Here is a 23040-nt window from a genome sequence, read left to right as displayed (position 1 = left end):
AGAAAGAGGAGGAGGAGGAGGAAGAGGAAGAGGAGGAGGAGGAGGAGGAGGAGGAGGAGGAAGAGAGGGGGGGGGGAAGGGAGAGGCTCAGACAAAGGGATGAACAAATAAAACCAACAGCGACAGACAATGCGTTGGAAGTAAAGACAGACAGACAATAACGTAGGCAACAACAACAACAACAACAACAACAACAACAACAACAACAACAATAATAATAATAATAATAATAATAATAATAATAATAATAACAATAATAATAATAATAATAATAATAATAATAATAACACTAAGCAAAGCAAAAGAGACAAACTAATAAAGAGAGAGAGAGAGAGAGAGAGAGAGAGAGAGAGAGAGAGAGAGACAGGCAGACAGACAGACAGACGATCACAAGAAAATTAAGAAAACGCATTATTTTTCAATTAATAACAAGAAAAAAAAATGTCAACTCCCTTTAATCAGGTTTTGAATTCTCTCTATTATTTTCTATTTTCTGATATTTCGTTCGCCTATATTTTTGGATGCATTCGATATCCCATTTATTCCTTTATCATCCTCTTTTACCCTCTTCCTTCCTTTCTTTCTTTCCCCATCTCTTATTCTCCAATCACATTTTTCGTCTTCCTTCTTCTTTTCTCATTCTAATTTCTCCCTTCCTTCCTTCTTTTCTTTCCACATTTTCTTCCTCTCTCTCTCTCTCTTTTCTTCCTTATTTTCGTGTTTCCATTTATTATCTGACTTGCTTGTATTTCCTCCTCCGATGAAGTCTTTTAATTGATGTGACGTGCAATTATCTGACGTGCAATTATCCAGTCATCATTAACTACCTAAGTCCGCTGAATCAGTAAATCTAATGGTCATAATAGCCTAGCATTGTGGTGGGTTGTGTAGGCTATTGTTTCGTATCCTTAATTAATATATAAATCTCTTACGCATTTTTCTGGTTTTTAATATTTCCTGTAACTTATTTTCCGTGTTTTTTGTTTATTTGTTTTCTTTGTTTTATTTACTCTTATTTGTCTAATTTGTTTAACTCTTCGTGTTTTTCCTCTCTACATTTTTTTTTTATTAATCCGTATTTTTGTCATGTTTTTTTTTATCATTCATTATTGTGTGGTTTTCCTGTCTTCGTTTTAATTATTATTCTATTTAATTCTCTGTTCATTTTCTTTTAATTTTTTTTATCAGTCTAGCTTTCCTTTTTTTCCTCTCGTCTTTTTTTTATTATACTGTTTAACTTTTCTGTGTCTTTTCCTTTCGTCTAGTTTTTATCATTGTGTAGCTCTTTCCTCTCCTTTCCTTTCCCTTCCTTTCCATTCTCCAACTTTTATTGTGTATCTTTTTTTCTCGCTTGTCTTCCTTTTTTTCCTTTTGTGTTTGATATTTTCCATGCAGTCTTCGCCTTCATGAACACTACCACCTCTTCCCTTCACTAATCTCCTTGTCTCTCTTTTGAAACAGTTCCGCCTTCAGTATTTTCAAAGTGCATGTTCTTCTCAACAATCCTTTTCCAGTCAACACAGTTATATATATTTGCCGCTTTATGTCCTGCTGGTGCGTGGAAGTCTTATCATACATACTTATTCTGTTTCCTCGAAGTGAATCTCTTGGTCTTATCTCCTTGTGAAGTTTATTTTTCTTTCTTTTAATATTTCTAAAAGCATGAACGTCAATCAATTTCAATTCTGCGCGGTTATATGACAGTCAGATGTGTTTGCTGGCTCGTGAAAATGGTTTGTATGCTTCTTATTATGTCTCCCGGGGGTGGAATTACATCTTTTTGTTGTGAGTTTTATCCTTATTGACGTAATTTCTCTATCAGCAGTTCTAAAAGCATATCCATCAATAGGTTGGCTCGTGGAAATTGTACAATACCTTTTTTTTCTGATTCCTGGAAGTGGACATATATTTAATCTCTTTCTCGTGACCCTAATTGTTATTGACGTTGTTTCTCTTTCAATATTTCTAAAAGCATTTCCATCAGTCGCTCTGCACGGTAATTTAATGCCTTATGTGTTGTTCGTTCGTGAAAATTGTTTAATATACGTGTTTTGATTCATGGAAGGGAGACTTATCTTTAATCTCTTTCCCGTGACATCCCCTCGTTAAAGTTTTCTCTCTTTCAATATTTCTAAAAGCATTTCCATCAGTCGCTCTGCACGGTAATTTAATGCCTTATGTGTTGTTCGTTCGTGGAAATTGCTTAATATACGTGTTTTGATTCCTGGAAGGGGGACATCTCTTTGTTGAAGTTTTCTCTTTCAATATATATGAAGGCATCTCTATCCATCAGTCTGCACATTATTTTAAAGCTTTACGTGTCGTTGGTTAGTGGAAATTGTTTAAAATACGTGTTTTCATTCTTGGAGGTGAACTGAAATCTCTTTGTCGTGAGTTTCATCCTTATTGAAGCTGTTATCTCTCTTTCATTATTTCTTACAGTATGTCCTTCAATCCGTTTCTAGCGAGCACGGTGATATATGAGTTGTTTTATGTGTCGCTAGCTCGTATAAATTGTTAGGTATCCTTTTTCTGATTCCTGATTTCTGAGTTATCGTGGCATCTCCTTATTGAAGCTGTTTTCCTTTCAATACTTATAAAAAAACATGTCCATCAGTCGATCTGCGCAGTAATTGAAAGCTTTATGTGTTGTTGGTTCGTGAAAATTGTTTAATATGTGTGCTTCGATTCTTGGTAATACTTGAGTCTCTTTCTCGCGAACTTTAGCCTATTGAAATTGTGGTTTTCCTCTCTCTCAGTAGTTTTAAAAGCGTGCCCCATCAACCCTTCATCGGTATTTATATAGTCTGCACCGTATTATTTAAGTGTGACAGGTTCGTGGAAATGGTAATATGTTCTCTGGGATTTTCTTCGTCTGAGTTACTTTTCTTTTATATTTTTATTATTTGGTACATTTATAATTTTCCACGTAGTCTGCACCGTATTATTAAGTGTGACAGGTTCGTGGAAATGGTAATATGTTCTCCGGGATTACCTTCGTCTGAGTTACTTTTCTTTTATATTTTTATTATTTGGTACATTTATAATTTTCCACGTAGTCTGCACCGTATTATTAAGTGTGACAGTTTCGTGGAAATGGTAATATGTTCTACGGGATTACCTTCGTCTGAGTTACTTTTCATTTATATTTTTGGGTACATTTATAATTTTCTATTTTTCTTTCTCTTTGCACTGAATGAATCTGACCACAAATTGAATTATCTATATATCTTTGCTCACGGATTATGTTCTGAGTTTTTTTTTTTTCTTTGGTATATATGCAATTTTCTTTTCTGTTAATTATTCCTTTTCTTTTTACACTGTGTGAATCTGAATATTAAATAAACTTCCAAGATATATTTGCTCACGGATTACCCTTGGCTGGATTTTTTTTGTATTCGTTGATATATTTATAATCTTGTTAATTATTTTTCTTTCTGTTTTCCCTGTATGAATCTAAACAATTGTATAAAGTTTCTATATATGTTTGCTGACGGATGATTTTCTCTTTTTTTTTTGTGTGTATTTCTTGGTATATTTAAAATTTTCTGTTAATTATATTCTACTTTTTCCTGTTTGCATTATATGAATCTGACCCTTCAATAAATTCCTCTATATATATATACATATATTGCCTGAAAAGCTTATGCTTATATAAAGGCTGGCCTCTAACATATATACATCAACATATGTAACTGCACCTAATAGGCTATTAATAAATGTTTCAAATGTTTCAAATGTTTCATGTGTTTGATTTTCTTTTATGGCCAATACAATTTTAATCGAGTACTCCTACTTCTCTCTCTCTCTCTCTCTCTCTCTCTCTCTCTCTCTCTCTCTCTCTCTCTCTCTCTCTCTCTCTCTCTCTCTCTCTCTCTCTCTCTTAAATACGGGCAATATCGAGGTTAGGAAGACACCGCAAACAACTTACAATTTAATAATAATATCTTGATCGACACTCAGGGGGAGGGGAAGGAGGGGGAGGGGGAGGAGGGGGGGCGACTATCTCCTCCCCCTCTCCCCTTCTTCCCTTTAGTTTCGTATGATCACCTGGCGCACACCTATTAATTTAAGCTCTTTCAGTAACCTCATAAGTCTTTTAAAACGGTTCTGTGCCCCTCCCTTCCTCTTCTCCCGCCGGTAAAATCACCCATGAAAGCCCAGTTAATCGTCTCTGTGGCTTTGGTAAATATTATAGTAGTCATGGGAGCCCAGTGCATATAAACGGCCTCTCGTATAGAAGTTGCTGGGGTTTTCATGGACTGTTTTGTGATCCCAGTGGTAGTTTTACGCGGCTTCTGCATCCTGAACGGGATAACCAGCCATGAAAGCCCGGTTAATCTTATCTGTGGCCTTGGGAAGCAGCCGTAAAGGGAGCCCGATATGTTTACCAATACGGGCCTCCGTAGTCTTGTCCCGTCTCGCGCTGCGGCCATTCTCGAGGGTCATAACACTCCACCTTACTCAGCTGTTCCGCACCGCCGATATTAATAAAGTTACAAGGATATCCATTGTTGTGCAGCCTTCCAGCTCGCTGAGGAACGATAAAACACGTAATAGCCGCCTACGGTCCTACATATGGTACAGTACAATGATATATTTGGGATGATTTACAGCAGTATATCCCATCTTGCACCACGGATGAAGAATTGGAGGTCATAGATATACTCAACATTTAACACTCTCTTTTAAAACACTCGAATAAGGGAAAATAAATGATACCATGAGACTCCAACATTAGATAGTTATAATGCCGGCCATGCACACGCAGGCCCGGCCTGTCCGGCCGACGAAAACGGGCGGGGCTAGAGGCGACCTGTGTTGAATGGGGGTGTTTTCCATCCGGCCAGGCCTGTCGCGGCGGCCGGATGGAAGACAGTCGGTGCTTGAAAATTCCGTCCGGCGCCGCCTGCCGCCTGCGTGAGTGTGGGCGCGTGAGGCGCGGCCCGCCGCTACAGTCGTGTTGACAACATTGCCGCAACAATGATGTCTTACGTTTGGGAGGATAAAATAATTAGTTGTGAGCTTATAGAACTTTTTAAAGCATTTCTATTTTCTAAAATCAACACGAATCAATCTCCAGCAAGTCTTTGTCGGAGAGCGGATCCATGCCGTCATCACGGTGGTCCGACGTTTACTGCACGTGTGTGTGGGCCTCGACGACCCGACCCTTCTCGTCGGCCTGCGTGTGTATGGCCGGCTTAAGACGTCTAGCCACAGTTATAGTTCATCTTGCACCATGGATGAAGTACTGAAGATGTTATAAAAGATATCCGACATGTAACAGACTGCCAAGCTTTCACATAACGGAAAACAGTTGATGATACTTTGACATTCCAACAATACATAATTAAAAGCCGTCTAGCCACATGAATAGCCCGTCTTGCACCAGGGATGACGTATCGAAGGTTATATAAATACATCCAACATTCAACAGACTTCCCCTCAAACTCTCGAATAACAGAAAGACAGTAACAGTTCCATTACATTCATAATTATAAGCCGTCTCGCCACAACATGAATAATAGCCCATCTCGCACCACGGATGAATTATTGAAGGTTATAGATAAATCCAACATTCACAAGGGTACACGAGAACGTAAGAGGACTACAAAAGGTCAGACGCCCGACACGAGGCAGCTCCTTCCCTTCCCGTCCATAAATGCATCCAGAGCCAGCCAGTTCCACAGTCCAACACAGTGGCTTTGTAATCGCCCGAACCAAACTCTACAGTCCTCTACACCCCACAATGGTTAGGTTTCCACTACATACACCAGAGATTTCCCGTATGGGTTCCTCAAATTCCTTAACTTGCATATGAACGCCAGACACTACACAAGGAATTTTCGAAGTCTTTGGCATTGGTTTGGAGGCTTACTAACCCATCATGGAGGACTGTGGAAGTGGCCCCTAGTCTCTGTTTATTAAAGGTTGCAGTCGTGTTTGCCTCAGCTACACACCTACTCAGTTTGTCCACTCGTCCACCACTCTGCTCGTGAACCGGACTTTTTGCCTGTTTCTTTTGTTAACTTGAATTTACCAAAGTTATACCCGTTACTGCGTGTTCTCATATCAGGTTTTAACATAAGAACTTCACTTGACTCGCCCTTGTTAATCTTGATCCGTTTAAACACCTTTCTTCTCATATCAGTTTTTAACATAAGAACTACATTTAACTTGCCCTTGTTAATCTTAATCCATTTACCATCCGTCACCTATGTTGTAAAAAAATAATGAGCTAATTGTACTCCGACACTCCAACCTTCATCATAAACCATCATGCCGAATAAAACGGCGAAACGATACGATAAAACACGTGTCCGCCACCCCTCTCGAGCACACCGCCGGTAGACTGAAGCTCATAAACAACATACTCAACACTTATAATTAGAATCCCACCCAACGTTGCCAGATTGTCGTACTCAGCCGCTTATATTTCCCGACTTCCTACCCCAAAACTGTCTTCTGGGCTCCAATAACGAAACTCATTTATAGTTACCGTTAAAAGAGTTAGATCCTGATGTTTCTTGGCAATAGTTAGGCGTCAGAAACCGGTAAATACTATGCTCTGAGTACGATAATCTGGCAAGAGTGAATTCCCACCTTACCGAATGGCGCGAAAATACACGTGTAGTACTTGTTTCAGTGGCGTAGCTAGGAGAGATTCGGGAGGGTCAAGGCACCCCCCCACAAAAAATATAGGCCTTCCCCCATGGTTCCCCCGACTGAAAACCCTCCAATAAAATAAAATAAGGGTAATACAGCAAAGTCTATATGTAAGTCTCTCTGAGCATTAGGCCTCACCAGCCCCATGCAGACCCCTAGACCCCATATTCTGTCTGATCATAAGCCCGAATCAGACCCACATATGTAGACCCCAAGCTACGCCACTGACTCACCCATAGCTCCTAGCCCCGCCTACACAGTATATGGCACACAGCAACAGCAGCAGCACCAACACAGGGCAGCAGACAGCGACACGTATATAGCGACACACACACACACACACACACACACGCACGTAAGCCACAGAGCAAATTCGATGGCCAGAGGATCGGAGGTCATGTTTTGCGACGGCAGCGGTGATCGGATTTGAGACAGCCGAGGCGAAATAACACACCAAAGACGAAAACAGGACGAGAAAGCGAAAACACAAGTGACACAGTCTTGAAAATTCTCCGTTTGGACATTTTTCTTCTGTTTAGGAGGATGTCATCTTAACACACACACAACAAAACAGGCCAATAGTACATAGAAGTGGTACAAATTTACAGAACATCACCTCACTGGAAAAATATCAGCTTAGGAGGTTGTCATCTTAGGAAAGGATGTCAGAACACTTCCATCACATAACGAGCCAGGAGGACCGTCTTAAAACCGTCTTAAAACACAACCAACTACAAGTAAACCGTCTTAAAACAGACAAGAGAACCGCCCTAACACACGATTTCAAGGGAAGCAGCGAAGCGTGAAGCACATCGACGTATTTCCATGACGCAACGACGAGAGAGAGAGAGAGAATAAAAGAAATACACCATCCAGGTACAAAATGGATTCAAGAACACGCATCACCATGAGAGAGTGATCGAGAGAGAGAGAGTATCCCCCCCCCCCCCCACCCCCCAAGCACTGCAGAAGGACGAGAAAATAATGCCTCCTCCATAATTCATTCACGAAAAACAGATGATTTGGTTAACTGAGTGGATGATAAGAGCCCTACCCCCCCTCTCCCTTCCCCTCACCCCCCCCTCCCCTCCTACGCTTTCCTACCCCCCTACACTCTCCTTCATTCCCCACGTCCCCTTTCCCTTCCCTACGCCCCCTCCCTTCCTTACGCCCCTCTCCTCCCTTCCCTCCCTTCCCTAAGCACCCCTTCCTTTCCTACGCCCTCCTCCCTTCCTTATGCCTCCCCTTCCTTCCCCTCCCAACGCCACCCCTTCCTTTCCACCCACGCACGCCCTTCCCTGCCCTTCTAAGTCCCTCGCCCCCCTCCCTTCCTCACGCACCCTCCCTCCCTTTCCTACGCCCTCCTCCCTTTCTTTCCCCCCCCCCTTTTCTTTCCGCCCACGCACGCCCTTCCCTGCTCCGTAAGTCCCTCGCCCCCTCCCTTCCTCACGCACCCTCCCTCCTCCTCCCTTCCCTTTCCCTTCCCTCTCCTTTCCTCCCACGCTCCTTCTCTTCCCCTAATCCCCCCCTCGTCCCCCCCTCCCACCTCCATTAGAAAGGCATAGCAGAGGCGCCGGAAAGCCTTGAGTGAGTCCATTTGTGTTCGCGAATGTGCATAAAAAGAGAAATAAAAAGAAAGTAAAGGAAAATAAAAGAAAAATTTAGATGACTTAATGAATGCAGTCCAGCCACCACCAACACCACCACCTGCGCACACACACACACACACACACACACACACACACACACACACACACACACACACACACACACACACACACACACACACACACACACACAGAGAAAGGCAAGGTAGGCATTTCTGTATAATCAACGGACATCGGAATACAATGATAATGGAATGGCACACACACACACACACACACACACACACACACACACACACACACACACACACACACACACACACACACACACACACACACAGAGAAAGGCAAGGTAGGCATGACTGTATAATCGACGGACATCGGAATACATGGAATGACACACACACACACACACACACACACACACACACACACACACACACACTACGTAACAATACCTCAAATACAGGCTTTGTACGGCATAGGAACGCAAATATTTACTTTTTTTCGTATAGGCCTATCAATTATTCTTACGGGGGAGGGGAAACTATATTATGTTGAACTACACAGTTTAAATATTCCTGGCTAGAAGGGAGAGAAGGGAGGAAGGAGGGAGAAAGGGAGGAAGGAAGGAGTACAAAGGGAGGAAAAAGGAATCAGTGTAGGGAAAGAGAAGAAAGAGTAAGAAGGAGAAAATACAAAAAAAAGGGAGGAAAGAGAAAGTTGAAACAAAGGATGAAAGGAAAGGATTCAGCGTAGGGAAAAGAAAAAGAGGAGTGGAAATATGGAGATAGAAAAAAAGGAAGAAAACAATGTGGAAATGAGGGAGGGGGAGATTAGAAAGGATGGAGAGAGATAAATAGAAAGAGAGAGAGATAGATAATAGACAGAGACAGATGGAGAGTAAGGGGGTAGGGAGGAAAGAAAGGAGAAAAGAGGGAAGGAAAGGATATGGGAGAAAGGGAGGGACAGAGAGGAAAGTAAAGAAAGGGGAGGGATGAGATTGAGACAGAGGGGAGGGAGAGAGGGAGGGAGGGATGGGAAAGAAACATAGGATGGATGGATGGATGGAGGAGTGGAAGGAGATAGAAAGGAAGGAAGGAAGGAATGGGAGAGAGAGAGAGAGAGAGAGAGAGAGAGAGAGAGAGAGAGAGAGAGAGAGAGGTAAGGAGGTTGGGAGAGGGAGGGAGAGGATGAATTCACGTCGAGAGGACATACAGAAGGACAAATACACAAAGACGTCTCGCTGAAGAGCTCCGTAAACACCAGCGCCGACAACTAAGGTAAACGTATACACATCATCTTGCTCGGGCGGTACGATGGCTGGGTACACATACACGATGCTAGAGGTGCGTACGATACCTTGCTACACTCCGACCCGTTAAGACGCACGATAGGAAAATTGGTATAAGTGTTGAGGAAAATCATTATAAGCGCCATGAACGGGAAAAACACTCATGGCAACCCACTAGCTCCGCCCCGTTTACAGAAATCGGCGCGTGGCTGGACCCCGTATTTCTCTGGCCCTGGACAACCCGACTATCTCCTCTCTAGCCTCCAAAAATGGTCCTGATAAAAGCCCGGAAGGTTTGATAGTGCGAGACTGACATGGTTCTATTCTTAAACATTTCGGTGCCCAAGCTCACTCAAGGCTTTCGTAGGAGTTTTGGGCATTTCCGGGGGTAATTTAAGGACACTGGTGGTAGTCTGACCCTTCTTCTGTACTATGAACCTAAGAAACACACATTTGACAAGGTATTCATAGGAGTTTTGGGGCATTTCCGGGGGTAGTTTAAAGACCCTGGTGATAGTCTGACCCTTCTTCTGTACTATGAACCTAAGAAACATACATTTGACAAGGCATTCATGGGAGTTTTGGGGCATTTCCGGAGGTAGTTTAAAGACCCTGGTGATAGTCTTCTGTACTATGAACCTAAGAAACATACATTTGACAAGGCATTCATGGGAGTTTTGGGGCATTTCCGGGGGTAGTTTAAAGACCCTGGTGATAGTCTGACCCTTCTTCTGTACCGTGAACCTAAAACAAACACTCATTAGAGCCCAATTAATCTCCTTTTCTTCCTTTGGACATAGTTGACGTGAGAATGAGAGGCCGGAGAGTCTGACAACACCAACCAACGAACTCCTTATGGATAGAGAGCGACGTATCCACTGTATCATGAAACTAGGGCAAAAGAATCACTTCTACAGACTTTTCCCCTAACCCAGTGCAGTGATAAACGGAGTAGCTGGGTTTAGCAGGTCTGAGAGGGGGGATGAACACAACGTATCCAGTGTAGCGCTAAATTGAATGGAGAAACAATGGATATTACACAACCGTAGACCATTTTCGTAATCACTGAGGCTTAGAGGAGGATAAAAAACGCTATACAGACAGATACACGCACACACATATACACCCTCCCCGCCCACCCACCCACCCACACATGGTCAGTTCTCCTCCCTTCTTCTTTTCCACCCCTCTTCCCCCTCTCGCTCTTCCCTATTCTCCCTTTCTTTTTTACCTGTACGTTAATTATTCCTCCACTCACCTGTTCCTTTCACACCTGTCCTCGCCTCACCTCATTTACCTGTCCAGAAAATGCACCTGAGAACCCCCCTTCCTCACCCCTTCCCCTTCCTTTCCCCTTCCCCTTCCTTTCCCTTCCTCTTCTCTCCCCATCTAACACAAACATAACCTCTTTTCAAAGCACATCTTACAAAAAAATGAAGATAAGTGAAGATGAAAATTAAGAAAATGATGGAAAATAAAAACACAAAAAACAGGTAAGAATGAAAGTGAATATAAATGAAAAAAATAAGAAAATGACGTTAAAAAAATAAGGAAATGAAGGAAAACAACAAAACAAAAAAAGGTAAGCATGAAAATTAATAAAAATGAAAAAAAATGAAAATGAGGGCAAATAAAAACAAAAAATTAAAAAAACAAGAAAAGCAACTGCAAGGAAAAAATAGGAAAGTTCAGGAAAATAGGCGACGAGAGCGAACGTGAAAATAGGGAGGAGAAAAATAGGGAATGTCGGATCGGAAATGGAATACGCTCTCAGCAAAGGCATGTGAGAGAGAGAGAGCCTTGAAAGGTTACCCCGTTGTGAAGGACCCTCTCTCTCTCTCTCTCTCTCTCTCTCTCTCTCTCTCTCTCTCTCTCTCTCTCTCTCTCTCTCTCTCTCTCTCTCTCTCTCTCTCTCTCTCTCTCTCTCTCTCTCTCTCTCTCTCTCTCTCTCTCTCTCTCTCTCTCTCTCTCTCACCAATGTTAATGTTTCCTCTCTTTTCCTCATCCTTGTTCTCTCTTCCTCTCTTTCCCTTCTCCCATATTCGCCTTTACTTCATTTTTTTCCCCTTTTTCCTTTCTCTCCTTTATTTTCCTCCTTCGTTTCCCTCATCCCTGTTCTCCATTTCTCTCTTTCTCTTTTTGTCCTTGCTCTTTTTCCTCCTACTTGTTCTCCTTTCCTCTTTTTCTCTCTTCGTCATTCTCCTCTTTTCTTCCTTTTCTCCTCCATGCATACCCAACTTTCCTCCTTCTCTCCTGTCTTTCTCTCTCCTCATCCATAACTTTTCCTCCCTTCCTCTTTTTCTCCCTTCGTCCATCCCTTCTTTTCTTCATTTTCTCCTCCATGCATAATAAACTTTCCTCCTTCTCTCCTGTCTTTTTTTCCTCATTCATAACTTTTCCTCCCTTTTTTCTCCTCCATGCATAATAATCTTTCCTCCTTTTCTCCTGTCTTTCTCTCTCCTTGTCCATAGCCTTTCCTCCCTTTTTTTTTCTCCTCCACGCATCCTCAACTTTCCTATATCCATTCTTAACTCCCCTTCACTCCCCTTCCTCCTCCTCCCGAACACACAACCCACTAACTGACCTTCTTTCCCATCCATTCTTAACTCCCTTCACTGCCCTTCCTCCTCTTAACACACAACCCACTATCAGACCCTCTTTCCCATCCATTCTTAACTCCCTTCCCTTTCCCTTCCTTCTCCCCAGCACACTACCCACTAACTGACCTTCTTTCCCCATCCATTTCCCCTTCTTCCTCTTCAACTGATCTTCTTTCCCCATCCATTTCCCCTTCCTTCTACCCAGCACACTACTCACTGACTGACCTTCTTTCCCCTTCCTTCTCCCCAACACACTACCCACTAACTGACCTTCTTTCCCCATCCATTTCCCCTTCCTTTCCTCCTCCCCCAACACACAACCCACTAACTGACCTTCCCCATCCATCCTCCCTTCCCTTCCCTTTCTCCTCCCAACAAACAACACACTATCAGATCCTCTTTCCCCCATACATTCTTAACTCCCTTCCCTCTCCTTTCTCCTCCTCTAACCCATTACTAACAGCCCTTCTTACCCCATCCGTCTTCCCTTAAAAGCATCCATTCTTCCTCTCACTCCGGAACCTTCCTCTTCATAAACCATTGACGCGCTGGAGGCTTCCTTTCCTCAATACATTATGGCCCCAAAGTAGCCTCCACTATGCTTCACTGGGCCACAAAAACACACGTAGCCAAACCTAGTGGAAATCTAGCCTCGAGGGAGATGGGAACAGGATATGCGTTGAGGCTGTTTAGTGAAGAAAAAAAAAGGAAGTTCATGGTAGTACGTTATGGCCCGTGGTAGTGTTCATCCGCTTTCCTGGGCCATAAAAACGCACGTAGCCAAACTTATGAAAATCTAGCCTCGAGGGAGAAGGGACAGGATATGCGTGGAGGTTGTTAGGGATAAAGTAAATTCGTCGCTGTATTCTCCCCTTCTCTAGTACATTATGGCGCACAGTACCTCGCTTTCCTGGGCCGTAAAAACACACACGAAGCCAAACTTATGAAAATCTAGCCTCGAGGGAGAAGGGAACATTATATGCGTGGAAAAAAAGAAAAGCAAATTTGTGGCTATATTATTCCCAACTCCAGTTCAAAATAGCTCACAGCACCTCGCTTTCCTGGGCCATAAAAACACACACGTAGCCAAACTTATGAAAATCTAGCCTCGAGGGAGAAGGGAACATTATATGCGTGGGAAAAAGAAAAGCAAATTTGTGGCTATATTATTCCCAACTCCAGTTCAAAATAGCTCACAGTACCTCGCTTTCCTGGGCCATAAAAACACACACGTAGCCAAACCGAAAGGAAATCTAGCCTCGAGGGAGAAGGGAACATTATATGCGTGGAAAAAAAGAAAAGCAAATTTGTGGCTATATTATTCCCAACTCCAGTTCAAAATAGCTCACAGTACCTCGCTTTCCTGGGCTATAAAAACACACACGTAGCCAAACCGAAAGGAAATCTAGCCTCGAGGGAGAAGGGAACATTATATGCGTGGAGGCTGTTTAGTGGAAAAAAAGCAAATTTGTGGCTATATTATTCCCTACTCTAGTTTAAAATAGCGCACAGTACCTCTCTTTCCTGGGTCATAAAAAGACACGTAGCCAAACTTATGGAAATCTAGCCTTGAGGGAGAAGGGAATATCATATGCGTGGAGACTGTTAAGGATAAAAAGGAAATTCGTGGCTATTTTCTTCCCTTTTCAGTACCTTATGGCATACAGTTGCCTCCACCCGCTTTCCTGGGCCACAAAAACACACACGTAGCCAAACTTATGGAAATCTAACCTCGAGGGAGAAGGGGACAGCATACGCGAGGAAACTGTTGAGGATATAAAGGAAATTCGTGGCTATCTTCCTCCCTTCTCTAGTACATTATGGCGCACAGTACCTCGTTTTCCTGGGCCATAAAAAAACACACACGTAGCCAAACCTAATGAAAAGCTAGCCTCGAGGGAGAAGGAAAACATCATATCCGTTGAGGCTGTAGGAAAAAAATGGGAAACTCGTCTCTGTCCGCAATCCACCTAGGGAGATGAAGTGAAATGGGGTCGAAAACAAGGTAAAAATGACCTCACCTGAGCCTTAATCCTCCTACCGCCAGCAGCTCCCCGCCCCAGTATGTACTTATTCATTCCCCTTCTCCCAGTGTTACATGTTTTCCGGCCTGAGTGGAGCGGGGCGGCGGGGCGGGGCGGGGCGAGGCGGGGTGGAAGGGATAGCAGGAATGGGTGGGATGGTGGCTTGGGTTGAGTTGGGCTGAGTTGGGTGAGGTCTGTTTTTTTGTGTGGTTTTCCTCTCATTCTGCGGCAACCAGGTCTCCCAAATTCTGGTGACAAGTGATTATAGGAAATGTTATTGTGTTCTTTCTGGGTTAGTTTTTATAGATGGGTATATTCCTTTTATTAGCACATTAAAGTATATCTGATCTTATGACATTATTTACTTATTTACTTGTTTTTTAATCACTTAGAACAGCTACAAGTGACAAATGAGTATAGGAAATATTATTGTGTCACTTGGGGTTAGTTTTTATTGATGGGTATATTCTTTTTATGAGCATAGTCAATTATATCTGATTTTATGACATTATTTATTTATTCATTTGGTTAGATTGTTATTATTTGGAACAGCTACGAGGTTAGTATCCATTTTTTATTACTACATTCAATTATATCTGATTTTATGACTCACTACTATTTAGTAAGTTAGTTATCATTTACCTTCGACGTCAACGAGATTAGTAGAGGCCCTTTTGGAAACATTAGCTACGCCCGTTTTCAAGAAGATAAAACTTATAACTACAGAAGACCTACAGAGCTTGAAAATGAGAAAGACAAAGTATCTCTACCAACGATGAAAAATATTTGGTTTAATGATTCAGGTTTTATGAATTATCAGGTCTGGTAAGAAGATGAAACTAATACCTACAGAAAACCTAGAGAGCTTGAAAATAATTAAAACAGAAAGTATCTCTACCTTCGATGAAAAATATTTGGTTTAATGATTCAGGTTTTATGAATTATCAGGTCTGGCAAGAAGATAAAACTAAAACCTACAGAAAACCTAGAGAGCTTGAAAATAATTAAAACAGAAAGTATCTCTACCTTCGATGAAAAATATTTGGTTTAATGATTCAGGTTTTATGAATTATCAGGTCTGGCAAGAAGATAAAACTAAAACCTACAGAAAACCTAGAGAGCTTGAAAATAATTAAAAGACAAAGTATCTCTATCAACGATGAAAAATATTTGGTTTAATGATTCAGGTTTTATGAATTATCAGGTCTGGCAAGAAGATAAAACTAATACCTACAGAAAACCTAGAGAGCTTAAAAATAATTAAAACAGAAAGTATCTCCACCTTCGATGAAAATTATTTGGTTTAATGATTCAGGTTTTATGAATTATCAGGTCTGGCAAGAAGATAAATTTAATACCTACAGAAAACCAAGAGAGCTTGAAAATAATTAAAACAGAAAGTATCTCTACCTTCGATGAAAAATATTTGGTTTAATGATTCAGGTTTTATGAATTATCAGGTCTGGCAAGAAGATAAAACTAAAACCTACAGAAAACCTAGAGAGCTTGAAAATAATTAAAACAGAAAGTATCTCTACCTTCGATGGAAAATATTTGGTTTAATGATTCAGGTTTTATGAATTATCAGGTCTGGCAAGAAGATAAAACTAAAACCTACAGAAAACCTAGAGAGCTTGAAAATAATTAAAACAGAAAGTATCTCTACCTTCGATGAAAAATATTTGGTTTAATGATTCAGGTTTTATGAATTATCAGGTCTGGCAAGTTTCCAAACCCATTATAAATCAAAGCTTCCATATTAGAAGTAAAAGAAATTATACACACGTCTCGTTCTCTTTAAGTGGAGCAGCGTGTGGTGGGCTTTTTTGGTGATATTTTTTTCCCCATGAACCATTCCCTCGCTGAAGAAAAAGGAAATAAGGTTGATAAAACAGTTCCCTCTATTTAGACTTAAGACTTGGGCCACGTTTCCCGCGGGGCTGGTCGACTCAGCTCATTTAACAAGCCCCGCTGTTCCCTATCCACAAATAAGGGTATTATTGTTTTCCTCATCGTTTCCTTCCTCCCTCACCCCCTTGAGAGACGTTCCCTTGAGATACTGCGTTTGCCGGCTTATAAAACGACCCAGAAACAGAGGAACAGAAGAAAACAACCCAACTCTCAGGCAACAATACAATCTACAGGTTTTCCTTCCCGAGACAGACTTTCCCCTTGAGATACTATTTGTCGATGTATAAGACGCACCGAACACAACAAAAATAGCCCAGGAGTCAGGTAACAATATTAATCTAAACGTGCTCTCCCTCAATATGGACTTTCCTTTGAGATATTACATTTGCCGGTGTACTAACCGCCCCAAAATCAACATAAATAGCCTATTAGTCGAGGTAACAATATATCTAAACGTGCTCCCTCCCAAAATGGACGTTCCCCCAAATCAACAAAAAATAGCCTATTAGTCGAGGTAACAATATAAATCTAAACGTGCTCCCTCCCAAAATGGACGTTCCCCCAAATCAACAAAAATAGCCTATTAGTCGAGGTAACAAAATATATCTAAACGTGCTCCCTCCCAAAATGGACGTTCCCCTAAATCAACAAAAAATAGCTTATTAGTCCAAGTAACAATATATATCTAAACGTGCTCCCTCCCAAAATGGACGTTCCCCAAAATCAACAAAAAATAGCGTATTAGTCGAGGTAACAATATATATCTAAACGTGTTCCCTCCCAATATGGACGTTCCCTTGAGATACTGCAATTCCCAGTGTATAAGACGCACCAAACACAATAAAAATAGCCCAGGAGTCAGGTAACAATACGAATCTAAAAGTGCTCCCCCCACCCACCCACCCACCCCCCTAATCTGAACGTTCCCTTGAGATATTGTGTTTACCAGCTTATAAGACGACCCAGGAACATAAAAAAACAACAACCTAACGCTCAAGTAATAATATAATCCACACATGTTTTGCCGCTAACAAGCCGACGCGCTCCGGAGGCAAATTGAGGCCTGGCTAACTTTTGCGAACTCGTGACCTACGCGCGCACGGCAATTCTTTCTTGAGCTCCGTCGCCACGAAATTACGATGCCTTCGGAACCAAGAAACGTGACCAAGATTACGGGCAGAAAAAACGACCTTAAAATTCCGTCACCTTATCGCTAGAGGGCGCGGGGTGGGTGGGTGGAAGCGTTTCTCTCTCTCTCTCTCTCTCTCTCTCTCTCTCTCTCTCTCTCTCTCTCTCTCTCTCTCTCTCTTCAACGTGGTGGCTGGTGGCTTAACAACTTACAATATAATAATAATAATAATAATAATAATAATAATAATAATAGCACTAATGAATCTCTATCGTATTTTTAAAAGTTTATTAATATGCGTGTCAGAGACTTGTTTTGAACCAGTACAGAGCAGGTTGAGACGCCGTATTGTTCTTGTTGTTGTTGTTGTTATTGTCGGTGGTGGCGGTGGTGGTGGAGAGAAGAAATCCGACGCGATGGTGTTGAGAAGACTGATCCGAGGTGGTGGTGGTGGTGGTGATGACGAGGAGGAGGAGGAGGAGTAGGAGGAGGAGTAGGAGGAAAAATATGGGGTGGGATGCTGAAAATCAAACAGAACAGGAAGAATAAGATTGAAAGGAGTAAAAGAAAAGTAAACAGTCTGAAGAGAGGGACAGATAGACAAGGACGAGCAGAAGGAGGAGAAGAAAGGGGAAGAGGGGAAGGAACAGCATAAGACAGAGGAAGAGGAGAAAGTAACAAATAAATAACATGAAGAACAAGAAGAAAAGTAAAAGGAAGAAGAATGAAATAGAAAAGAAATCAGAAGAGGCATAAAAAAATGGTTACAAGGAAAAGAAGTTGAAAAAATAACCAGAATGAGGAATAACAGAGCATATTAGAGGCAGCAAGCGAAACCAGTGGAGTAAAGGTTATTCAGATTCTACACTGATAAAATTTGAAGAGTCGAGATGTTAATTCTAGATACAGTTTGATGTATGTGAACCATGTCTACCCTCCTCGATGGTCGAAGCCCCCCTTATATCAAGTTGTACCCAGAGCCATAAAATAAGAGAATTAGTCCAGCTTCATTACAGGCCGCGCTAAATTATAACTGACGCCCATACAATAATATTTTCTGTGGTCTTGGTACTTCTTCGATAATCCTGACGATACTTATCACACACACACACAAAAAAAAAATCTATTGTCGCAGCATCGATTTGGCTTTCGCGTGATTTATTTAGTAACAGCGTGGCGCTTGTGATGAAGGTGGTCAAACTGTCCTACATCTATGGCTCTGAGTGTACCTATAAAACACATCTCCAGTCTTCAAAATCAATGTGGAATCCGAATAACCTTCAATACACTGGTGGCAGCGGTGGGATACCCTTTCTACACCAGTACGACAGCAGAATACAACACACCAATACCAAAAGAAGAAAGAAGAACCAAAAACCTACACGGATTATCATGTGACTAGAAACCTCCTGACGGCGAGGGAGAGGAGGCCGAAGGTGAGCAGGAGGACGAGGGTGGGGCTGGAGGAGGGGGTGGGGGAGGCGGCGCTGAGGTACTCCATCCGGTGCACGTTACAGAGGTCGGTGGTGCACGTCCGGTAGCAGGCCATGAGGCGCTCCACCCTGTTGTTGGTGAGCTTCTCGAAGTGGACCCCGCAGAAGTGTGACATGTTGGTCTCCGTGCAGGCCCTGAACAGCACCTGAGCCTGGCCTGCGGGAGGAGAGAGGCGGCAGGTGAGACTGGAGGCAGGGAAAGGTAAGGACAGGTGAGGAGAGCCGAGGAAAGAGAAGAATCAAAAGGAGGTTAGTTTGGTTTCCGTGCAGGGCCAGACTAGCACCTGAGCCTGGCCTGCGGGGGGAGAGAGGCAGCAGGTGAGACAAGAGGAAGGGAAAGGTAAGGACAGGTGAGGGGAGCCAAGAGGAGAGAAGAATAAAGGAGGACAGTTTGGTCTTCGTGCAGGGCCAGACTAGCACCTGAGTCTGACCTGTATGGGAAGAAAAGGTGTGGAATGTAAAATGAGAGGCAGGGAAAGGTAAGTAGAGGTGATGGGAGCCGAGGAAAGAGAGGAACCACAAGGAGGTTGGTTTAATTTCCGTGAAGGCCCCAAAACAACACCTGAGCCTGGCCTGTGGGGGAGGGGGGGAGAAGGTGCGACAAAAAAGACGAGAGGTAAGGGAAGGGAAGGAGAGGTAAGGTTATCGAGGTGAAGAGAGGAAAGAAGGAGGAGAGGGAAAGGTAGGAGAGGTGAGGAGAGTGAGAAATGGAGGAAAAGTGCGGCAGGTAAAACGAGAGGGAGGGAAAGATAAAAAGGTGAGAGGAAAGAAGGAAGGTGAGGAGGGAAAGGTAGGAGAGGTAAGGAAAGCGAAATGGAGAGAAAGGAATAAAAAAAATATAAAGAACAGTTTGGTTTTCATGCAAGTCTGTGCTGGAAAACCTGCGACACGTAACACGAGAAGTAGGGAATGGTAAGGTGAGGCGAGGAGAGAGAGAGAGAGAGAGAGAGGGAGAACGAGCCAAGTGGAGAGAGGATTCAAAGGGAAGGTCCGGTAGTGAGGACCAAGTGAGGAGAGGAGGAATCAAAAGGAGCGGGGACAGGTTGGGTTTCAGTGGAGGCTGTGGGCGGGAAATGGTCAAACGTGAGACGAATGTGGCGCCGTGAAGCAGGAAAAGGTACAGGAAGATGAACCCCAGACAACACATAAGGGAGAGGAATGGAAGAGTGGGTGGGAAGGAAGGACACGTGAGGGGAATGAAGTGGATTGAGATAAAGAACAGGAAGGAGAGGTAAAGAATAAAGATGGCGAAGGGAAAAGAAGAAACAGAAGGGAAAGATGGAAAGAGAAGAGAAGGAAAGAGAAAAGAATTGTAAGAGGTTGAGGGAAGATGAGAAACGTGAGATGGAAAGAATGGAGGTGAAGGTGAAAATGACGACGTGAAAAGAGGGAATGGAAGGAAAAGATGAGGAGAGAAGAAAAGAAAAGGGAAGGTAAGATACGAGAGGAATGAAGAAGAGAGGAGTAGGGAAAAGTAGAAAGGAGAGAAGAGGATGTCGAAGTGAAAAGAGAAACCGTTAAGTGAAATAAAAGGGAAAAAAGGAAAAGAAGGGAAAGGAAGGGAAAAAACGTGAAAGGAATGGAGTGAAAGGAGACAGACGCAGAACAAGACACAGAAGAAAAGGCAGAAGACGCAGAAGAAAAGGCAGAAGGAGACGCAGAACAAGACGCAGAGGAAGAGGCAGAAGGAGACGCAGAACAAGACACAGAAGAAAAGGCAGAAGGAGACGCAGAAGACGCAGAAGAAAAGGCAGAAGGAGACGCAGAACAAGACGCAGAGGAAGAGGCAGAAGGAGACGCAGAACAAGACACAGAAGAAGAGGCAGAAGGAGACGCAGAAGACGCAGAAGAAAAGGCAGAAGGAGACGCAGAACAAGACGCAGAGGAAGAGGCAGAAGGAGACGCAGAACAAGACACAGAAGAAGATGGAAGGATAGCAAATTGAAAAGAAGATCCGTCAAGTGAAATAGAAACGAAAAAAATGGATTTCTCTTCCTATTCCTCATTCCTCCTCTTTTTCTGTTCGTTTATCTTATTTTTGCTTCTATTCCTTTTCTTTATCCTCCTATTTTTCATTCCTCCATTATTACTTCTTCTTCTGTTTCAGTTTTTCCTTTTCCTTTCCTTCCTTCTCCTACTCCTCATTCCTCCTCCTTTCCTATTCATTTTCTTCTCTTTCTGCTCCTCTTCTTCCTTTTCCTCCTCTTCCTATTCCTTATTCCTCCACCTTTCCTATTTTTTTTGTTTCTGCTTCTCCTTTTCTTTTCCCCCTCCTCCTCTTTCGCCTCCTTTCCTATTCCTTTTCCATCTGTTTCTGCTCCTCCTTTTCCTTTTCCTCCTTTTCTTGTTCCTCATTGATGTAGTAGTTCTGCCTCTTCTCCTGATCCTTCCTTTGCTTCACTTCCTTTCCCTTTCCCTTCTCCTCCTCCTCCTCCTCTTCCTAATCCAGTAAGCTCGTATATAGGGTACAGAATCTGGTTAACAAATACCGTGGAAGCTGATCTTAAGGGGAAAAAAAAAACTATTATGGAGGAGCTTGTAATATGAGCGAACCTTTATCCCAAGCCTTGTCAGCGGAGGGAAGGTGAGGAGAGGTGAGGTGAGGGCGTGTGGAGAGGGGAAGAAGTGGATAGGGGAGATGAGAGGGAAGTGGAGAGGGGAAAGAAGTGGGACAAGGGGGGTAAAGGGGAGAGAAAATGTGAGATGAATAGACAGGGAAGGTGAGATGAGGAGGGTTTGAAGAGGGGAAAGAAGTGGAGAGGTGAGGTAAGAGGGAGTGGAGAGGGGAATGGAGTGGATAGGAGAGATGAGAGGGAGTGGAGAGGAGAAAGAAGTGGAACAAGGGAGGTAAAGGGGGGGAGAAAATGTGGAAAGAAATGGAAAGGTGAGGTAAGAGGAAATGGAGAGGGGAGTGGAGTGATCAGGTGAAGTGGAAAAGCGACGAGGAGAATGGAGTGGACAGGTGGAGTGGGAGGGAGTGGAGAAATGAGAGAAAGTGGAACAATGAGGCGAGAAAGAGAGTGGAAAAGTGAGTAGCGGGCTTTTTTTTTATTATTGTTTACTTTTTTTGTGCCCTTGAGCTGTCTCCTTTGCTGTATAAAAAATAAAAAATAAAAAGAATGGGGTTTTGAGCTACGGGAAGGTAATGGAAACTTTTGTGCAGTGAGCGAGGGTTGTGTTGCCAAGGGTTGTGTTTCCGAGGGTTGTGTTGCCAAGGGTTGTGTTGCCAAGGGTTGTGTTGCAGACGGGAAACTACGGCAGACAGGTAATAGAACTTTTGTGCAGTGAAAGAGAGTTGTGTTATCCAGGGTTGTGTTGAGGGGAAGTTGTGTTTCAGGGTTGTGTTGCAGACGGGAAAACATCAACCAACCTTTCTGGAGGCGTAAGGAGGAAGAGGAACAGAAGGAGAAGCGTAAACAGAAGAAGGAACATGAGAAGAAGAGCTGGAACAGAATGAGGAGGAGGGGAAGGAGGAGAAGGAAAACAAGAACGAGGAACAGAAAAAAAAGGAAACAGAAGAAGCAAGAACAAGAGGGAGACAACAACACAAGAATTAACAGAAGAAGAGCAGGAACAGGAAAAGAAACAAACAAACAAAACAAAAAGAGAAAAACAGGAGAAGCAGAAACAGTAGGAGAAAAAGGCGTTTGAAAAAAAAAAATCTAGAAGTGGAAGAAATTAAACGCTAGGGAGAGAGAGAGAGAGAGAGAGAGAGAGAGAGAGAGAGAGAGAGAGAGAGGGGGCAGGGGTGGGAGGGAGCAGCCATTTCGGAGGTAATCAAATGGAACGGGCAATTCAAAGAGACGTTAAAAGGTACAGAATTACACAGGGGACGGGCTGGTTTGCGTTGCACTCGCCCGGCTGAAAAGATTACTACTAAAATTTTCAGTCCAGATAAAGGGATTCTGAGTAAAGGGGAAAACGGCTTAAGTGAGAGGTAAAGGGTCTCCAAAAAGCAACAACATGAAAAAAAGGAAGAAAAAAAAGGTAAGAAAATGAATATGAAAAAATGGAAAAATGAAAATGAAAAAAATGAAAAAATAAAAAAAAATGAAAAAAATGAGAGGAGACACAGAACAAGACGCAGAAGAAGAGGCAGAAGGAGACGCAGAACAAAACACAGAAGAAGAGGCAGAAGCAGACGCAGAAGAAGAGACAGAAGGAGACACAGAAGACAAGGAGACGCAGAAGACGCAGAAGAAGAGGCAGGAGACACAGAAGAAGCAGAAGAAGACGCAGAAGGAGACACAGAAGAAGAGACAGAAGGAGACGCAGAAGACGCAGAAGAAGAGGCAGAAGGAAACACAGAAGAAGCA

General features: G+C 42.8%; 1 protein-coding gene and 1 long non-coding RNA gene across 4 annotated transcripts in view; one reads left to right on the top strand and one right to left on the bottom strand.

Moving 5' to 3' along the window:
* Nucleotides 1–14862: 14862 nt before the first annotated feature.
* Nucleotides 14863–16970, top strand: LOC127007897 (uncharacterized). Of its 3 annotated transcripts, XR_007760676.1 has the most exons (4): nt 14863–15011; nt 15652–16539; nt 16617–16694; nt 16853–16970. It is a non-coding gene; the product is annotated as an uncharacterized LOC127007897 (long non-coding RNA). The 3 variants fall into 3 exon arrangements; XR_007760675.1 differs by having other exon boundaries at nt 15652–16694; XR_007760674.1 differs by lacking the exon at nt 16853–16970 and having other exon boundaries at nt 16617–16720.
* A 524-nt stretch (nt 16971–17494) lies between these two features.
* The window catches only part of LOC127007893 (uncharacterized), a 54769-nt gene continuing 49223 nt past the window's right edge, over nt 17495–23040 (bottom strand). The window contains exon 4 of the mRNA XM_050879347.1: nt 17495–18881. Coding sequence (XP_050735304.1) covers nt 18622–18881 — 260 coding nt within the window. The 3' untranslated portion in view covers nt 17495–18621. The remainder of the gene's footprint in view (nt 18882–23040) is intronic.

Source organism: Eriocheir sinensis, chromosome 36 (assembly GCF_024679095.1).
Source record: "Eriocheir sinensis breed Jianghai 21 chromosome 36, ASM2467909v1, whole genome shotgun sequence".
NCBI lineage: Eukaryota > Metazoa > Arthropoda > Malacostraca > Decapoda > Varunidae > Eriocheir > Eriocheir sinensis.
This window is presented reverse-complemented; position numbering and strand designations above follow the sequence as displayed.